The 14,990-nt window shown below is 40.9% G+C and overlaps 1 protein-coding gene across 2 annotated transcripts in view; it reads right to left on the minus strand.

The window, feature by feature from the left end:
• Nucleotides 1-1,406: 1,406 nt before the first annotated feature.
• The window catches only part of gpc1b (glypican 1b), a 69,134-nt gene continuing 55,550 nt past the window's right edge, over nucleotides 1,407-14,990 (minus strand). For both annotated transcript variants that reach the window (XM_020649338.3, XM_020649337.3), the window contains 6 exons: nucleotides 9,845-10,010; nucleotides 9,531-9,661; nucleotides 6,850-6,978; nucleotides 6,401-6,534; nucleotides 5,455-5,630; nucleotides 1,407-4,981 (listed from right to left, as the gene is read on the minus strand). In XM_020649338.3, coding sequence (XP_020504994.2) covers nucleotides 4,776-4,981; nucleotides 5,455-5,630; nucleotides 6,401-6,534; nucleotides 6,850-6,978; nucleotides 9,531-9,661; nucleotides 9,845-10,010 — 942 coding nt within the window. In that variant the 3' untranslated portion in view covers nucleotides 1,407-4,775. The remainder of the gene's footprint in view (nucleotides 4,982-5,454; nucleotides 5,631-6,400; nucleotides 6,535-6,849; nucleotides 6,979-9,530; nucleotides 9,662-9,844; nucleotides 10,011-14,990) is intronic.

Consider the following 14,990-nt stretch of genomic DNA (forward strand, 5'->3'; position numbering starts at 1 on the left):
AAATGTATTCAGAATTGTATGTAGCAAATCATTTTCCTCTATTCATTACATACATGTTTGAAACGTATATATATATATATAAATGGCTTTCATGAGATATTAACTGCACGGTACTAGTTACAGTATATGATGGAGCCTGTGGTGGTGTACTGAGCTTTTTTTTTTTTTTTTTTAATAACAAACGTTTCAACCTGTTGGGCTGATTTCTTCAATACAGAGACGAGCCAAGGTTGCAGAGCAGTCGCTCATAAACGTGCTTTTGAGCAGGACGAGCTGAAAGCCAAAAGGCTGAGCGACTCCTGTGCCGATGGATGTGTGTGTGTGTGTGTGTGTGTGTGTGTGTGTGTGTGTGTGTGTGTGTGTGTGTGAGAGAGAGAGGAGGTGAAACGCTTCAGACACAATCGATAACTGAGGATGTGTGTGTATGTGTGTGTGTGTGTGTGTATCTCTGTATGTGTGCAGCAGCTACAGTAAGGGAAGAGCACTGACCTCCTGTATTATTAATTCAAGCAACATTAATAATACCTGTGTCTTACTCTTGGGAAACAAATGCACTCTATTGGTGACTACAATAGCATTTTAGTCATTCAAAATAATTTGAGGGAGGGACTGTAAAATATATCCACACAGCTCGAGTTTGTCTTTGAATCCTCGTGTTGTGACTCTTGACAGGCGCTGGTGTGAACAAGTTCAACCTTCAACTATAGTCTCTGTATATTTTGGCATGGTTTAGAGCCTGAGAGTACAGCATGGAGACCTATTGTGACATATTTAAATATTCATAATCTTATATTTTTACATATTTCGGGGGGGGGGCATTGCTGCATTTGCCTGCGTTTCTCTCTCCTATAATTTGTAACTTCATGACAGATGTGGAAAGAGTGTAGCTCTGCCTTAAAAACCACACAGTCCTTCCATTTACATATCTGAAGGACTTTGTATATAACAGAGCTGTATGTTGAGCCTGGTATTTCATCCTCCCATAGGATCATGGTCAAGTACACCTTGTTAAAACGTCATGAGCGGGATGATCTTTCCTTTGTCTACACACCGAACAAGACAAAGCACTTAGTGTGCTCCGAAACATGTGGCAGCTTTTCAAGACAGCAGCTGTCACCTCTGACATCATTTCTGGAGCAGCGGACCTTTTTTTAGGTGGCAGTGTGCCCCGGTGCGCTCTGGGAAACAACTTTGGCAGATGAGATGGAGAATTTGAAGAAAGCAGACTCTTCCTTTCTCTTATAAAACAGATCAGCATGTTGTTTGCGTATGTGCGAAATGATTTGAAAATGTAGTTTTTGAAAAAAAAAATCTACCAGATGTCAGCATAGAAAATAGGATTTTCTTAATCAAAAACACACAAACTCACACATAATATAGCATTAAAGACACAGGACACAGGCACGTTGAAAATCTTACAATGTATATAATTGACACAAGATTTCAGGTACAACAGCAAATGAGACATTTGTATTTTTCAACCTCTTTCTGGCTTCTTTCTTAACCATAAGCACAAACTCTCCATAGATTTCTGTTAACAACAAAACCAAAGTAAATAAAAACAAGAAAATTAATTTCCTCTTAAATTGGCACCTTTAAGAAATTCCTCCCATGTTCAACTCAGTGTAGAGTAAAGCTGTCTTTAAATGGTGGGATAATCAGCTTTGCATATTTGGCGCCTGATGAGGACGGCAGGATTGAACTGCAGAAACTGATCAGAGATCAGAGACTCTGAATGAACGTCCTCCTCGCCATCACACACACACACAAACACACACACACACAGGGGCTTTGTGTTTACACTGTTTGACCACAGCTGAATAGGAGACGTCTTGCTGGGCCGTTTCTATCTGCATACACACATCTCCAATCAATAGTCATTTCTGGAAGGTGTTGACTCAAGTTATCGATCAACTATCTTGTGATGTCTTTGTGCAGACAATGCCATTTATTGGCCTCATAAAAGTGCAGGTTTCATAAAAAGGGGTTGGGGACTTTGAGCAACAAATTCATGTGATCAAAAGGTGAATGATGAGAGAGAGAGAGAGAGAGAGAGAGAGAAAGGAGGGTGGGGTTTGGAGGGGGGGTTGTGCAAATTTCAGCCGATGACATTGTCAGGCAGTCATTGAAACTGAAGTTGTGAGTTACAAGTCGTCTTTGAATTGGAATGTCACCATAACAGTTGGAGTCACTTTTCATCATTTAGAGGGTTTAATGTGTACCTTCACATTCAGAGTCAGTTTTGTTTTAAAGGGTCCCAAGAAGAAGACCCACTTAGCGCTCTTGCTAATTGTTCTTTGCTCAAAATGTGTTTTTTTTTTTGTCCCGAATGGAACATCTAATGTCATCATGTGTCTGTTTTCTTTTTCAATCTTGACCCCAACTCTAGACAAAGTGTCAAAGGCAGTCACAGGCAGATTTTGTTACCAGGGACTAACAGGAAGACAGACACACACACGCGCGCGCGCACACACACACACACACACGCACACACACACACACACACACACACAGCATTCATTAATAAAGCATGTCAAAAAAAACAAACAGAAAAATATCATAAAAAAAATCCTGTCGGGTAACAAATTTGACTCTAAATTGCCCCTTCTTCAGAGCAGTTATCAAGTTTCTAACAGATGTGCTTTGGAAACTTTGACAGACCCCCAAACTGTTAAATTGGATCTGCAGTATTATAAACGGACCTAAGATGAGTTATAGCGGATTGTCCCAGTGTGGAACTGAAGCAATGATGTACTTTAAAAAAGCATGTCCATTTATGTCCTCCATATCAAATTCCTCTGTCACATACATCACAGACGAGGAATTATTACAGTAGTAGGTTGAAAATCTGAACACTGAGCTATGCTAATATCCCGTCAGTCTGTCATACGATGTTAGTCCCCTACATTTCAATACATTTCATTTCTTTACCATCCAATGGAGATAGTAAAGGCTCTAAAGTCCACCCCATTTCCTCCAACTGAAGACTCACATTCAAACTCATTCACAAACACACACGGAAGCATCGTCCCACCGTCCTGCATGTTGCGTTCTCAAATGAATAAAAAAAAAAAAAAAGGTACGCCTTTCCTCCGCAGCAAGCTTCTAATCAGGAAAAGCCTCACACTGTGTTCCCACAATCATTCCACAGTAAGTTTGACACGTAATGAAGCACTGTGTCATTGTCATATTGCCTTGCCATCATGTAGAAGCAGGAGGAACGCTTTAAAGGTCATTATAACTGATGAGAGGCAGAGAGAAAAGGTGGAGGGAGTGGAGGAGGGGGGTGGGACGAAAGAGGCACTAATATAGAAAAGCTGCAGAAAAAATGGAAGGCAGATATGGATACATTATGACAGATGACGAATGAAGTAAGAGTACTAAGTGTACGGCGATCCGGCTGTTAGAACATTTGATAGCTATTTTTTTCTAGGAAACAAAAAAATATATACACTTTTTGTGTCTGACATGGAAATAGAAGTAAAATTCAAAGACGTGCATGGTGTGGGTTTCTATCCTGATATGGATCATTGCTGCAATTAGACAAAAAATAATGACACTTCTCGTTGCAATTATGATGCTAATCACAGGAGCACTGGGCCTTTGCAGGGAGCACACTGAATGATGCGTGTATATTTTTTGCTCTATTGTGAGAATTAGAACTAAAGTAAAGCACTGCATGACAGCAGTGTTCCTGCGTCTGTGTTCATTTCTGTTCTTCTACACCTTTCCAAAATCCTCAACTGCAATCCATTGCTGCGAGAGCACAGTCTTAAACAGACCCCCCCCCCCCCCCCCCCCCCCCTACATGCGCCTCATGCAGAGCTCTATAGTGGGAAGCTGCTGTCATCTGAGACCTGGGCCCGGCCTAGAGTGTGTTTTGCAAACACTGAACTCTTGAGTTGATCCCCACACAGCCAGCAAGGCGTAGGGGAGAGAGAAAGAGGGATCTCTGCCTCAGCAGGGCGTCGATGTAGGGGTGAGTGGATGGATGGAGCAGACAGGTCATGTAACTCCTGCATTACATGATGATGTCAATGTGAATGTGGCCACGGTTATTAATACAGTTTACAGGATGATATTGCAAAAAGTGCTGACGTGGAGGGCTCTCATCCTCAGTGTAAGAGAGCGTGTAAGTGTGATCATATTAAGAGGTCTGCTGGGTTGTGTTGACAGATTATGCTCCTCTAAAAAAAAATCTTTTTCTTTTAGGCATTTGGTTTGTGCACTTTTTCTATCACTATCAGAGAGTGGGGTTTGTTGTTAGTTATTAATAAATAAATAATTCTACTTAATACAAGTGATTTTTTATTTTTTTTTTAAGGATTGAGATAACAAATATATGAATCTAAGTGCCACTGCAAAGCTCCATTCTCCCTCTACCCGTGGTGTCAACACCAACATACTGTTAACAATATAGTCTTACACATGTCTTAGGTACAGATATAATCTCAGAGAACCCAAACACCAGGGGAAAAAAAAAAACATAAGAAAATGCAAAAAGACCAGCTCTAGTCATAATATAGCGAGAAACAAAAGAAAAGAGCAAAACCGAAACATTTGTGAACACTCCATTTTGTTCCAAAAAAACAAAAGGAAGTCCATCCAAGTGATTTTTTTTGTTGTTGTTACTGTTTTCATTTGACTTATTTTCGTTTTGGCAAAGTAACTAACGCCCCCAGCTCCTCCTTCCTCCCTCTTTCAAACTCCGCCCCCCCACCTCCCATCCTCAACGTGTCCCAAACTCAGTCCCAGTTGGTAGAATCCCCGGTCAATTATCGCCGCAGCAGCAACATGAGAAGTGGAAGCAGGTAGATAGAGACGCAGGGGAGGCTCCGAGTGGCTGAGGCTTTCACCTCCTTGTTTTCAGGAAGGAAGGGGTAGAGTACCGGTCGGTCAGTGGAGGGGGCAACGATGCGTGGGCCCCGGGAACACATCTCGTCGGCACACGAGCCACTTCCTGAACCGCTGACGTCATCACCTTAAGACACAGAAGTTGGACATTAGTTGTAGGATATGCATAAAATAAACAAATGGTGTTGCTGAAAACTGTGCCAAATAATCAACATATTTATCTCACCACAACATACAAAATATGAGTTTGGATGTCGAGTTGCAAGCACAAAAAAAACAACGAGAATTATATCTACAGTGAGATCCAGAGTTCCTGACATTATGAGGAATAAATATGACCTGAATTTAATCCTAAAGGCACTTTGATGGAGGCAAAACATTTTGATATCTTCATCTTCATTCAAACCTATTCACCATTCCGCTAGAGAGGCTTAAACTAAGACAGAAAATGTGCTGCCTCCTCAGAAGAACAGAGTTGTTTATGTCCTTTAATCTAGGACTTCTTAAAAGCTTTTAATCATCTCTGGATCCTCTGAGATGAAGTCACTGCTGAATGTTCACAAGAATCTTGGCTTTGATAAAAAGTTAAAGTGAACTCACTGGTGTCTTGAAAGTCCACATCCTGGCCGTTGAGAGCGTTCTTCAGGCGGTGCGTCATGATCTTCAGCTGCATTATCTGTTGCCGTATCGTCATGTCTGGCTTGGTGATGTCGATTTCCACCTCAGGGTTGTTGATCTGACTGGCGAGGCCATCACCGATCACCTCTGGAAGGTACCTGCCACACATGAACACTTGTGCTTGAATCCTGATCATCTCTTTACAGATCATTGGATGCTATGCAGTTTTGAACAAACAGTCTCCGCTGCAGGTAATGGCAGCAAAGATTGTAAACTATAACACTGAATTTCCCTTATTTGTCAGAATGCTGTGAAATCAGTTGCTTGAAAGACTTCATTAGGTGACAAAGCAGAAAATGGTGGACTGTAACATTATTAACAGGAAAAACATATATAAAAAAACATTAAAAAGCTTTTTAATTACATGTAAAAGATAAGAAAAAAAAAAGATTTTACAACTTAAATACAAAAAGTGAGCATTTCATAATGAAGTAAATGACTTTAATCCATTCTAATTAAAAGCCAGATTAAAGAGTTTAACGTTCAATGATCTGAATTCAATAAATGAAAGAAGCATAAACATCCCCCCACTTTTTGTTCTGTGCATTCAGCTGCTGCTCCTTTCATGAAGCCATCTCTTCTACTTGAGTAGTTCGATAGCATCTGTCTGGAGATTTGTACCACTAGCAGGGTTTCTTAATGCGTCACATATTAAAACTGCATGATGGACACTGCAATATCTATTTCATGTTCAAAGAACATCTGCAGCCTTTACTCCTGTTCATCTGAAGTGAGATATTATGAAATGTATTATTTCAATGCTTATTTGCTTAAATATGAAGATCATACCAGTTGTATTGTACTTGATTGTAAGCATGTCAACTATTTTATTTTGAAAGGCATTTCTGTGTAGGTTGATGTTCCCTACCTGGCACGGCTCATGCCGTTCCAGCATTTGTCCTCAGCCCCTGTTCCTGTGGCCACTCTGTCGCTGCAGAGGACACTCGGGAGAGAAACCCAGTACGGCTGCATGTCCCTCAGTCTTATTGTCACATCAGACACCTGGGAAAGAGTTTGACAAGAGCAGATTCAGAAGCTTTTAAACTTTGTGTAACATCATGAGTGATCATTCAAACGGGAAAGTCAGAAAAAGTCCTGTGTCTTCAATAACTGAATGCAGGGCTCATTTATCTGACCCATCCATGCACCCAAGCATTCATTCAAACCCAATCACCCCATAGAGGTCTGTGGAAAGGGGAAATGAGCAGCTAAAGCAGTTTAACAAACCATGTTGAGCAATGGTTCCTGCATCATAAAGCACCACTTATTAGATCATCAGAGAGCAATAACAAGGATACATTTGAGGTAAATACTAACCAGTCTGCCCATTTTGCTGGAGCTGGATGCCAGTTTGTCCTCCACTGTGACCTTTCCTCTCTTCAGGATTTCATCGACTCCTGTGCTGCTGGTTGCTCCTTCTCTGAGGTTGCCACATGCCTGGAACAACTGGGGCAGGAGGGAGAGGAGAACACTCGTGAAACAGAATGTAGAGAGGAGGAGAGGTCACCAAAAGGACAAACCAGTTCTCTACTTAAAAATGTTTTAATTTCAATCAGCTTCCCAATCACTGCAAGGATCCAAACAGATCCCAAAGTTCTTTCTCAACAACTGGTAACTTACCTTATAAGGCTTCAGACTCCCTCTATAAACCTCATCTTCATAGCATGTGTATTTTATACTAACACTCTTTATAGGTGTAAGTGTAAACAAACAAGACTAAAATCTCACACTTGACCGAGCTCTGTAAATAAATTCTCAAAGACCCATTCTCAAACTGCATCAGCAAGAAAACATTCTGCATTGGCTGGTGAAATTGTAAGTCTATAAGCACACAGAGAAGCCTTAAGCATATTACTGCACACAAATCTCTACCTTAGAAAACCAACAGTGACAAGTGGAACTGCTTGACCCCAAGAGTCAATCACTGCATTGCTGCAGCAAATGAGCCACAGCTCAGAAGGCACTACTCGTCCCTACGAGGCTTACATTTTATAAATGGAGCCCAGGGAATACAGTTAGACTGCAGTCAATCTGTCATCCAATCTGTCCTGCTTAGAGGAGCCTCAAGCCTTTGAACCTTTATCTGAAACTATAAAATAATCCTGTCTTAAGCTTGCACTCGTGTCCGTCAGCAGAACATGTACGAGTTGTTTGGTGCACAGCACATTAAATAATGCACATAAATAATATGGTGTTGACTCTTGTTTTTGCAGCACATGGTGCTACATAGCCCTACAGCACTTTTAATTATGCATACTGCAGTTTCTCTCTCTGTATCTGCTGAGTCTTTGTGGATAAAAATGACATAACTAAACATATGCTTTGATGTTAACAGATTATGTAAATAGGGGATAATCTATCCTACACTGTCGACCCTGATATTATACCACAGACACCATTGACTTCTATGGGATCAGCACAGCTCGTCACTCTGCAGACGAAGATCAGAAGTCGAAGCTGCATGTCATCATCGTTCTGAAGCAGGTTCGAGGCAGGCATGGTTCACATAAAGCCAGCCAAGCTCTTTAACAGCAAACCGACACAGAGGAAGCCTTGTCTGTTCTCTCACCGTCTGCACTTTTTTCCACCTTAACCAAACAACTTTAAGGATCAAATAAAACTCTGGCTCGAACACCAATAAAGAGTGAAGTAAATGCTTGGCTTGCAGGTTCTGTCATGACTCACAAGCTGTTTTATTTTAAACTAGGTGTGTTAGGCTTTGCAAATACATTATCTAATGGTGCAAAAGGTGTTAATTGTACAAACTAATAAATGGTAAGTAAATAAGGCGCATACAAAGACCTGAGATCTGTTTACACATTAAACATTCTTGACTTCCTTGCTTCTATTCCTTTGCTGAACCAGATGATATGAACACTTTAAAGCTCAGAAAGGCTGGTTTCAAATCTGTATTATTTGTCTATAACATAAAATATTCATGACCAAATACGCAACAAGCAGCTAATCTGCTTCAGAGGGATTATGTGGGTGTGCTTTGAACTGATTTGACTGACAGCTGACTGACTACATTTAGCACAGAATTTCAAAAATATACACTTTCATAGAGATATGTTTTCAAGTTGAACTTTTACTGACTCCCCACAAGAAGAGAAAAGGAGACTGCACTTATTTAAGTCAAACCAGAGGGTTACAGCGTGTGCCATGAAGCTCATGGACCGGCTGATGTTTTGAAAGAAAGTGAATCTTTTCAAAACTTTTAATTGTTCTGCAATGACTTGAGAAAAATGTGACAAAGATATGATCTTCCACTAACATGTCATCTCACAGTACATTATTGTTCTCTCAGTGGAAGATAGTGTAACATAATCCATTAGTGCATAGTCACAGTGATATGAGATTCTGCAGCTAATAATTTAACTATTTTGTATTACAAGTTTTTTGACGAAATAACACAGCAAGCCGTATTCTCAACTCCATATTTACATTTTCAGCGAATGATGTTTTTTCCTTCTACTTTCTGAGGAAGTAAAGACTGAATTGTCAGATTTGTTTTATGTTGGCATGATATTCATTCATTGATTGTAATTTGGACAGACCACCCAGACATTTATTGTTGCTTTTTGAGTAAGGGGCAGGCAAAACAAAAATTATTCTTATCCCTGCTCCTTTCCGTACATGGGATAAAGTGTGAATTGTTTTTTTTTTCTTTGTCCTTTTCTGTTGTGTGTTTTGACATGTACGGAACAATTAAAAAAAAAAAAAAAAAAAAAAAATATATATATATATATATATATATATATATATATATATATATATATATATATATATATATATATATACAGATTTTGTTTGGTCAGTGCTGATAAAATAATTGACAAAAGGACACATTAGGTTTTTTAATTTATGCTTGCAGCACTTTTGTTCAGTGCACAAATCAATTCAATGTTGTTTTAATGATCTATTAGTCATATTCGTTCTTAGTAAAACAGTTTGTCTAGTTTATTCAACTGTATGTATGAACCGATGTATGCTCTGACCTTGCTGTTGATGGTCTCTATATTCTCCATCATGGTATACATGGCTTCTGATATGCGAGAGGGAAGAGAGACGACCACAGTCTCCACACCAGACGGGCCATCAAAGCGTCCAGCTACCTGCATCATAGTTTCTACAAAGACAGGAAACACAGTCAGCATTCAGAAAGTGTTAGAGGGTTAATAAGAAGTGCATTGGCTAAAATAAAACCTGAAATATTCAGAGCACAGGGTAGCACCATGTGCTGGTTGAACATTTGAGAAAGCATATGGCTAAATCGGATGCACGTGTGGATGTGTGTGTGTGTGCTGCCCACCTGCCAGATGCCTCCACTCTGTGTTGAGGTCAGCCTGGTTTGCCAGACAGCCCTTCATGACGTTGCTGCAGTAGTTGGCACAAGGTCTGGCAGAGGCCATGCTGCGGCAGTGGGGGCAATAAGTCATCCTCATCATGGCCCGCATGCACTCCTGGCTCAGCTGCACCTGGGGTCAGACAAAAATAAACATCCGACACCTGGATGAAAAATGACCGTTTCACCAAGCATACATGATGTAAAAAATGTCCACTTGACCCCTTTAACTATAAGAAGCACTGATGCTAATGTACAGGATAACGTACATTTTACCAAAGTGTAATGTGAAGACAGAAATGTCTTCTGCCAGACAATGACAGTGGTCAAACGTGGGAGGTCACCTCCCATGGAGACCTTTTTTTTTTTTTTGCACCAGACTTTCCTTGAGCACAGTTTCCTTGGAAACCACTTTGGGAGAATTCTCGATTTGTTTTAAATGCGATGAAAAGGGCCTGACATTCATACAAGTATTCAGAGTCCCTCACTCTACCCTTCCCACCTCTTCTATTTCCCTCTCTCTCTCTCCCACAAGGCTGCTCCCCCAGGAAAGGGCCTTGGTGCGTGAAAAGTGAAACTGGGTTAATACCAGTAAGCTCTGTTCACAAGAGAGTACAGCTATGCATACAAAACCTCAGGAAGTGTGTGAGAAAGACAGAGAGAGAGAATTTGCGCATGTGTGTGTGTGTGTGTCTGTGTAACAGAGAGAGAGACAGAGAGAGAGAGAGGGAGAATTCATGCATGTGTGCGTGTGCGTGAGTGTGTGTGTGTGTGTGTGTGTGTGTGTGTGTGTGTGTGTGTGTGTGTGCGTGTGCGTGTGCGTGTGCGTGTGCGTGTGCGTGTGTGTGTGTGTGTGTGTGTATGTGACAGAGAAAGAGAGAGGTGGAACAAGCCCAGCTACGCATACAAAGCTCCTCTAAGCTGACATCTGGGCCAGCTTCATGCTTTTCCTGGAAACTGTTCTTCCAACAGCAAAGACACAGTTAAATCCAGCTTTTAACAAATATACAGTGCAAATAGGACAACAAAAGGATTCAGGTGGGAAAATAAATCAAAGAAGCTTTGAAACTCTTACTTCAAGTTATTTCAGTCGTTTTGTCCAAGTGAAGTCTGGTTGGCATATTTTAACTTCAATGTGATCGATTAACAGATAATAGCCTTGGTAAGTATAATCATTTACTACAGCAGCTTCTTTTTGTCCTTTATGGTTCCATTAATGTGTAAATCTCAGATTTGTATCCTTGTTATTTAAATACATGTATTACCATATTTCACTATTGTCATCTACACTTTCACAGTTTAAAGGAATCATTTCATCAGTTGAAATTGATTTTTTTTTTAAACTTTTTAATAACCTTCACTGTTTTCCGCTTCTTGCCTTTTTTCCTTGGCAGCATTCAGTAACTATTTATGGGTGTAGCTTCCTTCATTTCCCCACAAGGATCATAAAAGTATAAACCAATTATTGATCCACAAAAGTGAGCCACAAAAACAAGTGAAGGAAAAGTAACTTATTTTGACAAAGTTAACAGTTAATGGAGCTGCATAAAGAAATACTTAAATGGCTTAAGTTAGTTAAAAGATCCCTGATGTATAAAATGAGATCAACAGAATTAAGTGATTGTTGCCAGAAGCAAAGTGAAAACAGAATCAAGTGAGGTGACAGAGAAAAGCAATAACCACATTCCCAGGCTTAATCTCAAGTCATATGAGACATGAGTCAGATCTCCACTCCTGCCCTCTTTTCTCCACTCCCTCTGGCCTTGCCCTATCACGCATTAGCCCGAGATGACTCAGTTTGAGTCAGACTGTTTCTTTTTAGTGAGAGAGAGGGAGTAAGAGAAGGGAGTCTGCTGGGATGAGTGGAGGAAAAGACTGGGAATAAGGGGATATAGGGGGGATGTTAGGAAAGCTGCGAGATTCACTCAGAGGCGTTGGAAGGGGAGTTAGAAAAACAAAAAAAAAAACACATGGTGATGTTAGTGAAATACTTATTAAGAACAGACAGCCATTAACCTAGTGTGTGTTATATCATCCATCCTTCAGGATTAATGCTGGGGATCACAGGCCGGGCAAAGCAGACATGAAACAGTGTGTAACTTCTCCGTGGTGCTAATTGGAAGTCCATGTTGACAACTTCCTCTGTAACCTTGGAGCTGCGGTGAACCGAGGGGCTGTGAGAGAGGGGCCGTCACCCTAGAAACAGTAATAAGACTCAACAGATGAATGGCTGAAAATAAGGACCATGTAAAGATGATTTATCTGAAAAGAAGGGGGAAAATCCAATATTCTCAAACTATGACTTCTAAGCCACCCAAAAATTCAATTGATAGCCATAAAACAGGAAACTATGAGCAAATGTACACATATGCATATACACAATTTGCAGGTGAGACTCTATGACAAAACTGTGCTGCAATTAAACACCTATTCTCTGACTTGTCCTTGATTCACCTTCACAATATGCTCCCTGTACCTGTATACCTTCTGTACAGTATATGTTGCCCGCAGCCATCATGCATAAGTCTCTCTCTCTGTGCCTGTCTCTCCCCTGTAATTAGTAAGGATATATGAGCAACCTCTCCCCCATGTGTTACACAGTGAGCCAATCCAGACTCCTCGCCTCCAGAGTGAGCTATGTGGCGCGTGGCCTACTTCCTCCACTCCCATTCCCCAGGGATTAAAACAGGCCAGAAAAAGTTAAGGACACAGCAACTGGTGCAGCCCGGAGCGACGTAAGGGAGGAATTATTATGGTACCACAAAGACAGACTGAATCTGAATGTTGAGATCACTTTTTCTGTCATATAAACGTCTCAGCGTTTTTTTTTTCCAAGCGCCTTTGGTCTCTGCTCTTCTCTGCTGTAAACTCAGCCTCCCTTCTGCTCTTTCATCACCTTTCAGCACCTACGTTTCGTAGCTTATTCAACTCAAACATAGCAAGGATTCATGCCATGTTTCTTCTAAGATGGCAGCAAACACAGACTTCGTTGGAATATATTTTGAGTACACATACACAAACAGAAAGAGATCCGCTTCTTCCTATAAAGTTTTCACTCAAGCTGTGTAACAGCCTGGGGTAAACATCCTCAGTCACAGGGCCCTTTAAGTAGCGATACATAGCTATAAATAGGAGCGGTTGTCTCATTAAGGCCGAATGCATCGCAGATAGAATTACAGAGGAAAGGAGGGGAATGCTACAATATGAATTAGGATACAGAGCAATTCACTCTTAAAGGAGCTAGAGGACAAAGCAGGGCGCAGCTCATGGAAATATCAACATAAATGTTTCAGAACGATTTGCAGGGGAGGAACAGAGAATGAATGATTGAGAGAGTAAGAAAGAATACTGTTTGTAACAGTCTTTTGTTTCAATCCTCTCTCACTTTTCTTTCTGTCTCATTTTTTTCCCATCCGAGTGAAGTCCTCTTCCAATCTGCATAAATTCAACACAGTGCTGATTCTGTGCTGGGGAGGACAGGCAAACAGCCTGACAGACAAATTATGGATATGAAATTGAACAACTGGTGGAAGTCTGTACTTCTTTCATATTATACCAAACAGGGCTTGACTTGGATGATTTCAATACAATAGAGACGTTTTGTCTTCTCCTTCATTTACTCCTAACTCTGTACCTAGCTTTGAATTACCACTTTACATAGATCCATAATTTTTGTCCGTAGTTATTTTTCTCATAAAGCAGAATGCTATTGAGTTCCCTCTAAAGACTTTTGATGACTCTTCATCTAAAAATGGCTTCATTCAGAGAGGCTCCAGTGGCATGGCATTATCACTCGGATGACATTTTGTGTTATTGTAAAAGCTATGCTAATTATTTCAACATTCTCCATGACCAGCCATGTTTAATGAACGTATCACTCACTGTCCTTTGGCACAACAAAATACGTACATTTCTATTAACAGATATCCACACAGGGGAAATGTAAATCTCTGTTAGAGGGGAAGAATTGAAGGATAAGACCTGAGTCTGTACCTTTAAGTAATTTTGAACTCCATTGTGTATATGATTTTTTTTTTTGTCTGAATGGGTTGTAAACTATTCTGGCTGATTCAGGGCCTATGTTGCGCAAATCAAAAAAAGATGCTAATTCTGCTACTTAGAGCCCTCTTGTCATGTCTCTAATTCAGCTCGACTAGTTCCATGATCCGTGTAGCTCCATGTGAAGCAGTTTTACTTGTCACTGTCACTGTCTGTGTCTTGTTATCCACTAGCTAGCTGCTACTCCAGACGATCTGTCTTCATGGTTACCCTTATTTTACTCCCCTGCGGCTATGGATGTGCTTAGCTTCACTGCGCTCGTGTGCTAATTGAGACATCCTCAGGTTCCTTTGTCTAGCTGTGACACATTCTGGGCCAAAAAGCCACCTGCTAACCCAGGTTGTCTACAGACCAGTGCTACAGACCCCCCCCCCCCCCCCCCACCCCCCACCCCGAATGGGTTACAACTCATACCTCAAAGTACAAGAAAAAGGGATCACATAGATTCTTACCTTGACTTGTATATGAATGTGTGGTTATGCATTCACGTCACGGTTTATTTTGTCATGCTACTGCTTTTTCGTCTCTTATGCTTTATCTTTTCATGCTTACACACAGCCTAACCTTGTAATATTTCACCTAGGGAAAAAATGTAATATTCATCTCCATGGTGCAGCATCTGTTTTGTCAAAGGATGCGTATATTTCTCACAGGTCCACTGCTCTCAGCACTCTTCTCGCACAGTGTCTGATGGGAGGTATTTTTCACTGCTGCATCAATACCGGCCACCTCGCTTTCAGGAGCTGATTTGATTTCTCAGTCTTGCTCTGATCTTAACCTTACTCTTGTCTTAGACACAGAGGGGACCATTCCTCATGGGAGATATTAACCCTCCCCACGGCCTAGGGAGACATATTTCACGAGGTGCTGACATTAACTGTTGTTGCCGGGGCTGATTGTCTGAGCCGCAGGCCATGCTTTATGGAGCTTCTCGTTCCCTGCAACATTGATCTGCCACCGCTTTATGCTGTGTGCACAGACAGGTTGAAACAGACCTGTGTGAATGTGTGTGTGCTCTCAGGTGTTTGTACAGAGATGAATACACCTTAACCAA

The sequence above is a fragment of the Labrus bergylta genome, chromosome 4, assembly GCF_963930695.1.
Source record: "Labrus bergylta chromosome 4, fLabBer1.1, whole genome shotgun sequence".
Lineage (NCBI taxonomy): Eukaryota > Metazoa > Chordata > Actinopteri > Labriformes > Labridae > Labrus > Labrus bergylta.